The following is a 7,899-nucleotide window of genomic DNA, read 5'->3' on the forward strand; positions in this document are numbered from 1 at the left end:
TCTTGATTTCTGTTACAAATATTTGATTTATGTACAATTAACCAAATATTATATTTAAAATTCATGCCTGTACCTGAGCTTTAACTATACATATCCTGATTTGAGTTCTACTGTAAATTTAGTGTTTCTCACCAATTTTAAGCGTTAGGTTTGTCCTGAAAAATTAGACTCGGCTATTATTTTGCCTAAATATAACCTTGTAGCAATGATAACAAATTACTGATTTGATATACCTGTATGAAAGATGTACATGTACTGTAAGTGTGTTTAGCGGTAAAAGTTAAAATACATCAACAGTAAAATAACCCTCATCTATCAAGTGGCTATTAAGTGGTCAAATTATTGGTATAAAATAAGGCATGACCATACTTTTAGGCTTTATAAAGAATCTTGCTAATCTGTTAATAAATACCTAGAAATATTTACTTATGAGGATGGATCTTCTCCTTGTTTAGATTGATGACACGGGTAACTAGAGAAACTGCTCAGAAATATTTAAAAGATGGGCCTTTAAAGTAATAATGATATTTGAAGGCAGTCTGTTGATGATTAAAAACTGGAATTAACAATTCCATTTTTTTTGTTAAAAAAACAAATAATGATTTGTACATTCATATAAAGATTGACTGTTTAACATATTCTCCCATTAAAATAATAAAATAAACTTTTATTATTTCTATTAATATTAATTGAAATTGAATTTTTATTAATATGGCAGAGAAAAGTGATTTGAATCAAAGCTACTGGTACCAACAGTACAAAACAAAATGATTTTGAGGTCAAAATTTAAAAATTATGACCTATGGCCTATTACAAAACAATGTTTTGCATATTGTAAAAAACGAATAAATTAAATGTTGAAAGATTTTACTGATTGCATTCAATGAGGCAGCATCTTTGACCAATATTATATATTTTTATCTGGTTGAAAATGAAGTCAGAGTTATTATCTCTATTCTAGGGGAAACCCAAATAAGCATCCCTATCTAGGGGGAAATAAAGGAGCATCACTATTTAGGTGAAAATATAGGAACATCCCTTTTTAGGTGAAAATAAAGGAGCATCCCTATCTAGGTGAAAATAAAGGAGTATCCCTATCTAGGTGAAAATGTTTGCTTGAGAAGTTCATATGATGCGTTGATAATGCCCCAAGAAATCAATGCGCGACTGAAGTTAAGATGAACACCATAGAATAAACTATACAAACGTTTGCCTCGCTCATAATAAATATTCCAGAACGTTTGCCGAAATGAGAGGTACTCTCCACCAACCTTCACCATCATGCGAGTTTTTACAACATTTATAGGATACCAAACGGTGCTAATACTAGCACCAAGGACCGCACCACTCACAAAGTCATTTAAAATATTTCCAGTCTGTGTTTGAGCTTCTGGTAACAAGTCTTTCAGCTCATGACGAAAACCGAAGAAAACAGCGTTGCTTGGGCCATTTCGCAAAAGAATCGGGGTTAGTCCTCGATATAGTTCTTTAATACCATATTTGGAGTACAACTCTTTGAAGACGTGTATTGTGTTACGATAATGTTTTTGACGGTTGTCTTGGAGAACAGTTTGAACGCGTTCAAATGGAACAAGAATAGCTTCGGATGTTCCTAAATAAAAACAAATAATCTAAATAATAAAAAACTGTAACTGTAATTTAAAGAAACGTGCAAGCATGGTACTGTATGCTCTTGAGAATATTTTTGTAATGCATACAGTACAACTGTACTGAAATTAACACAGTATATAAATAAAACTTTGTATGAAACATAGAGTTATTGTTTTTAAATTACCAAAAGGAAAAAATGCAGTATCTTACCTGAAAAAACTGCTGCCAACATTTTAGCTGAAGAAACAGGAATAGAAGGAAATTGGTGTCTAATCATTTTAGAATATTGATCATATAGTCCAAACATCAGTGCTGTTGATGTTGTCTTTTGCAATAATGGTGGTAACACACCGCGAAAAATCATTGCCGGGCCTTCTCGTTGCAACTGCGCAAAGGCTCTCTCGACACCGATGCCGTGTAGTTGCTGCCGAAAAAGAACTTTGTTTAGCGGAAAAGTAACCATGATGTTTATAAAAGCAGCACCTCCTCCATAGAAGAACTCTAAGGATTCGTGTACTGGTTCTGGAGAGATTGTCTCTGGAGTTGGTTGCACTTGCATCTCTGCAGTTTTGGCATTGTTCAAAAGTCCTCCCGAGTCTTGATGTAAAGACATGTTTTTGTTCGTCATAACTCATTTCGATGAGGGTTGAAAAGTTATAAATTTCACATTATTTTTGTATTATCCATATAAATTTGTGATTTTATTGATTTACCTGAAAACTAAAAAAGAAACAAATTTAAATTTGTAATATATTTAGGGCATATTCACATATTGTAAAACTGAAGTGGCTTACGCAAGTTGTATTAAAGTAACCGACAAATTTTATTTTATTTTGGAATCACATGGTGTACATTTTGGGCATTAAATCTTTTTCAACACAGCAAACAAACCTAGGCCTAAACATGTAATAATAAGGATTGCTGCCATTTAAAATGAGAGTGTACAGTACTGTATAATTAATACAGGTAATTAGGTTAATTTCCTTCAATTAAAGATACTGGACATTTCAGGGACAAACCGCTGTTATAGTAGGCCTAATTGTTTTATTGAAGTTCACTAAATTTAAAATATGCACTTTGAAAAATTCATTATTATTAGGCTACCTCCAGGTTTAAATTTATTTACTAGGCCTATGACTTTTACAAATACAGGTAACATGCGTTTGCATTAATTAAACCATAAATATTGACACCACAGCAGAAGCATATGGGAAAAAGGTCAGTTTATTTATATCCTACAGTGTTAAAAAATGAGGGGCAGTCGCTCGTGTAATTTTGTAGGCCTGCTTTTTTTAGTTAGACGAAACTAAAGATCAGATCTTTTATTTAGGGGCCTCTAGCTATTAGGCTAAAGGTTTAGGCTAGGCATCGCCTAGCTAGCCTAGGCCTACACGTACGAGCATAGCTAGCTAGGCTATAGGCCTTATGCCCCTTTAGTAGGCCTGGTCTAGCTAGCCTAGCCCTAGGCTAGCTAGATAGGTAGGTTAATTAGGCCTAGCCTCTAGTGTAGTGGGTGTAGAAAGGCCTAGCCTAGTTAGGCCAACAATAGCCTATAGTAAAGAATAGTAATAAGAGAAAAAGTCACCTACTGCTTGTTGATTGAGCACGGCAGCCTGCTAGTTTTTTTTTTAAAGGCCTAGCCTAGGCCTACACAGCGCATGTAGTACGTACGTGCAGCAGCAGTACGCGACGTTTGTTGGTACGGTGTGGGCCGGGATTTTATTGACAAATTTTTTATTATAGAGGGCGTACTCTTCTTTCGTATAATAGTATGATTAGCCAGCACATGGCATTTTATACAATGTACACAGTTATGAATATTATTGAATAATTTCGAGATGCGAATTCGTGTTATCTTAAGTCATGAATAATTCATGAAGCAAATACAACGTACAGTTAGTAGTGTTAATATAGTAATTAATTATTTTGCTACAATATGTACAACATTTTTGCATGTTAAGCAACTTTCCACTAGGCGAATTTGTTTCCATCTTCCAAATCCCTCTCTGCAACGAATCCTAGTTCCTTGCGTTTTCGTTTTAGCGAAAATGATAGTTAGAATTGTTTCTACTTTTTGCTAAGTGAAAAACTGCACAACAAATCATGTGAATCGAAAAGCTCAGCAGACACGAGATGAGCATGAAAATCACAGCTATTCACTCTTGTTGTAGTGGAAAGTGTAGCGCAATTTTTTTTGTCTGCAAACGGATTCGCCTAGTAGAAAATCCGCTTACGAGTGAATAAATGGTCAAAGGTGAATAACAACTTTATGGCAACGCAATTCAAAGCCTAGCTTTCCCCCAGTCTGTGATAACAAATAACAAATCAATTTTGTCAAGGTCTAAAATGATTGAAGACAACTGTACTGTAAATTAAAACAAGATTTCTATTCAGTTTTTTTATATTTTATTATGTCAGGTATCATACAGTTTTATTGGTTACCAAACCAATACATTTTTACCATTTAAGATGTTACTTTTTTTTAGACAATATAAGCTCCAGTTATCTTTTGTGTGTGTTTTTAATTCATCTGAGCGACAAAGTTGTTTATTTTGTCTTCCCTGTTACCATAATCTCCACCTTCAACAAAGTGATTGCCCTTCTTTTTGTATCCACCTCGTGGCGAGCTCAGCTTGAATGGCCAAATGAAATTATTAGCTTTCTTGAAATTGGGTCCAACTGTGAATATCTCGTGAATAAGATCTTCAACACAGATAATTCCAAGGTTGCCTACAAAATAAAATGACAAGATTATAGACAATGTGATTTAGATTTTCCAATTTCCCAGTACTGTATAGTATCTAGATTGTTTGTTTATACAGTAGAACCTATGTTTTACGTACCGTGATTTTACGTTTCCCTGGATCTTACGTACGCTTAAAATGACTGATGACGTCATTATTTGTTTACATTGAGGGCGCAATTTAACAACAACAAAGCACAAAGCCATGGCTGTGTGAGGAACTCTGCTGTGCGAGACAGTTAAGCCTCCTAGCCTGGCCTAGATTAGTCTAGGCAAGGCCTAGCTAGTGACCACCTTCATGCTGTACAGTAAAGTAGGCAAATACGGCAGTCTTTTTAGCTACGATCTACGTATTTGGGGGTCAATTTAAGGTCAACCAGGATTTTACGAATCCCATGTTTTACGCACTCCTTTCGGTCCTGTACCGTACGTAAAATGAAGGTTCTACTGTATGTCAAATGGTTACATACCTAGTGTGCCTTCAATAACAGAGTTGTCGGTAATAGCTACACGTCTTCTGTCAACCTTTCCATATCCACGTTTGTAGATCAATTCACGCACAGTCTTCAAATTTGGGTATCTAAAAAAAAAACAACAAACAAACGATAATTTAAACAAGAATAATCTACCAACAACTACGTCTTCAGCAATGAATACTTTTATATGGATCACTTACAAGTTAGGACTAATGCACTTGTCAATTGTATGACCCACTCTATGACCCCCCAGGAGAGGTACGTCCATTTGTCTATGTGCGTCCTTGTGTAAAAAAAAGCGAGTTTTAAGTAACCATGATGCCCTCATTTTGAAGAACAATTACCATGTTGTTCAAATGGTGGGTGATAAATTGACAGACATCGAAATACCATTGTTCATTGATGTGACGTACCATTTAGTTTTTTTAACACACGCTCCTGCGTTAATAATTATTTGTAAATGACGCATCCATAATGCACCTCTCCCGAGTTGTATAGTGGGTCATACAATTGACAAGTGCATAATGGAATAATCCACACTGGGTGTAAGCCCACCTACCTTTAACATAAAATAACTTCCAGTTTGGGAAATTATACTAGGGAATATTTTACTTACCCCCAAGCAATGTATGGTTCAACAAGTCGGAGCATTTGAAGAGTTGCATGGTTGAGGCGGATGAATATACCGTTGTGGATCTGTCGTAAACGAAGCAACTGCAAGATCTTCTTTACTCGAGGACTCACACCATTAATACTGTGTAGTAAGGCAACCAATAGAAACAATTCATTTAATTAAAAAATTTACAAAAAACTATTTTCATCAAGAAAGAAAGCAGAGACTTATAGTATGTTTAAAAGAATTCAAAAACAGGGATACATTTACTGTGTATTTACTTTGTGCATATACATTTTCCCATTCAATATTTCACAATTTTTACTCAATCATGTTTCCCATACATTGTGTATGTTTTATCTATTTATTATTGTTGTTTAAAAACTGTTATTTTTTACCCTCGAATTCTGACAACAAATGCCAACTTGGCTTCTCCTGGAACGTAAAAGTTTCCAGCCGCTCTGGCTTGACGTTTCATTCGAATCTCATCACGTTCTTTGCGGCGGTATTCACGGATATACTGCTCGGCACGCTTGAAGATTACTTTCCTCTTCTTTTCTGATGATTTCTTGTTTAGGAGACGTGCCTGAACTTTCCTGGCCTTTTCAGTTAAGTTCTTCTTCCTCTTTTTGAGGAGGGTCTCAGGTACTTGCTGGAGCTTCCTAGAATATAAAAAAATGGATGCAAGCTTTGAATCGTACTGCTGGCCTGTTGCTGTTTGTTTTCTACTTACTACTTTAATACTATTGTAGGTCCAGGCCTAGTCCAATCTGGACCTACTCTTCTATCTATCTAGTCTACCATACCTCCACCTACCACTCTGCCCCTACGCATGATTGGTGCGGCAGTGGCGAATTAACAGCTCTACCCAACTAACCTACTCTACTCACTCAGACAGGTCCTCCGAACACACGAATATGAATTTATAGTGGAGGAGTAGAATTAAATAATAAATGTAGGAATCCAATGTTGGCCTAGCCTACAGGAATTGAACACTCGGGCCTAGTAGCCCTTGGCATATAGTACACGCGATGATTGTTCGTTGCCTTTTGCCTATACCGGATTCCCCTATACCGTACCCTGTGTATATCGCTAACTGAAAGTACTTTACAAATGGTTATCTTATTGTTATAAACGCACAAAAACACATTAAATATAGGTATTAGTTTAAACAATTCAATGTATTTAATCGAAATATTTAATTAACTAATGGATTTCATAGATTAACAACGATTTTTAGAAGACAGTTGAGAACATACTTATCCGCCATGTTTGTACTAGAGAAAAGGCCACTTGATTCTAAACAATTTTGTATCACAATAATTTATTGTTAATTTATTTTAAATCTAACAACTACCAAAGTAATAAAATATATAAGTCATACAATTATTTATATTGATGCATTTAGATATAAAACTCATTTTCTCTTTCTTCTTTAAAATATCTGTATTATAATATAAAATCGATGGCTTATATTACCGCCCTCTAGAATATTGCTACTTGCTCACTTGTTCCCGGTGTAATTTTTTATTTCTTATGTTCTCCCACAGTACAGTGCCCATGTCAGCATAATAACAATACATAACAAAAGCAATAAAAATTACAATGAAAAACTACGATATGAGAATTAAACTACTAAAGTAGTAAACATAAAATATATATAGAAATTTCAATTAATACAGTTTCAAATATAATTATTAAAATTATTATTAAATATTTTTTAATATACAAATTTGATAAAAACAACCTAAAAGTTTAAGTGGTTCACTTAAAATAGAAATTCATTTTTCTCAGGCAAAAAGACAATCAACAGAAAATACATCAAATTGTTAAAAAATGATACATGCCATTAATTGTTAAAATAGGCCAATGTAAAATACAATTAAAACGATTAAAAATAATTAATTCAAACAAAAAATACAGTATGCAACATAATATTCAGTACGTTGAGTACTGTTTTGGTCTTAATAATAATAATATAAACTGCATGCATTAGATCCATACCATTGTAGTGACTGTTAGTGTATATATGTATAAAAATCATGTATAAAACACCAAAATTTACAGATACATATTTAAGATCAAATTAAACGAAAAAAAATATATAAATATAGATAATAATATATATTTAGAAGTAAAAGTTTCCTTTTCCTTTAGGAAATAATTTTGATTTTAAGTTTTGATTGTTCTATTTGTCCTTGAATACTGCTCTAATTAATGTACAGCGCTTTGGTGTTGTTTTGGAAAAGCACTTTATAAATCTATAGCTATATAGTTAAAGATGTATTGTCCCCCAAAAACATGAATATGAAGATTAATTAAATCAGACTTTGAATATGTTATTTTGTAGTTTAAATAAAGTTAATCACTTCCATAGAAAAAGAAACGAAAAAAAAACATGTTTTCACTTATAAAATGAAATAATATGGTTAAATTCAACCAAAAATCCATTGGCT

General features: G+C 33.7%; 2 protein-coding genes across 2 annotated transcripts; both read right to left on the bottom strand.

The window, feature by feature from the left end:
- Window positions 1-742: 742 nt before the first annotated feature.
- Window positions 743-3,223, bottom strand: LOC144840358 (mitochondrial nicotinamide adenine dinucleotide transporter SLC25A51-like). Its single transcript, XM_078696147.1, has 3 exons — window positions 3,201-3,223; window positions 1,822-2,324; window positions 743-1,612 (listed from the first exon to the last, which is right to left on the bottom strand). The coding sequence occupies exons 2-3, from the start codon at window positions 2,237-2,239 to the stop codon at window positions 1,095-1,097; spliced, it is 936 nt and encodes a 311-aa protein (XP_078552273.1). The 5' UTR covers window positions 2,240-2,324; window positions 3,201-3,223; the 3' UTR covers window positions 743-1,094.
- A 771-nt stretch (window positions 3,224-3,994) lies between these two features.
- LOC144840471 (large ribosomal subunit protein uL30-like) lies at window positions 3,995-6,851 on the bottom strand. Its single transcript, XM_078696290.1, has 5 exons — window positions 6,703-6,851; window positions 5,842-6,105; window positions 5,447-5,584; window positions 4,825-4,934; window positions 3,995-4,341 (listed from the first exon to the last, which is right to left on the bottom strand). The coding sequence occupies exons 1-5, from the start codon at window positions 6,711-6,713 to the stop codon at window positions 4,133-4,135; spliced, it is 732 nt and encodes a 243-aa protein (XP_078552416.1). The 5' UTR covers window positions 6,714-6,851; the 3' UTR covers window positions 3,995-4,132.
- Between the last annotated feature and the right edge of the window lie 1,048 nt (window positions 6,852-7,899).

The sequence above is a fragment of the Antedon bifida genome, chromosome 4 (genome assembly GCF_963402885.1).
Source record: "Antedon bifida chromosome 4, ecAntBifi1.1, whole genome shotgun sequence".
Lineage (NCBI taxonomy): Eukaryota > Metazoa > Echinodermata > Crinoidea > Comatulida > Antedonidae > Antedon > Antedon bifida.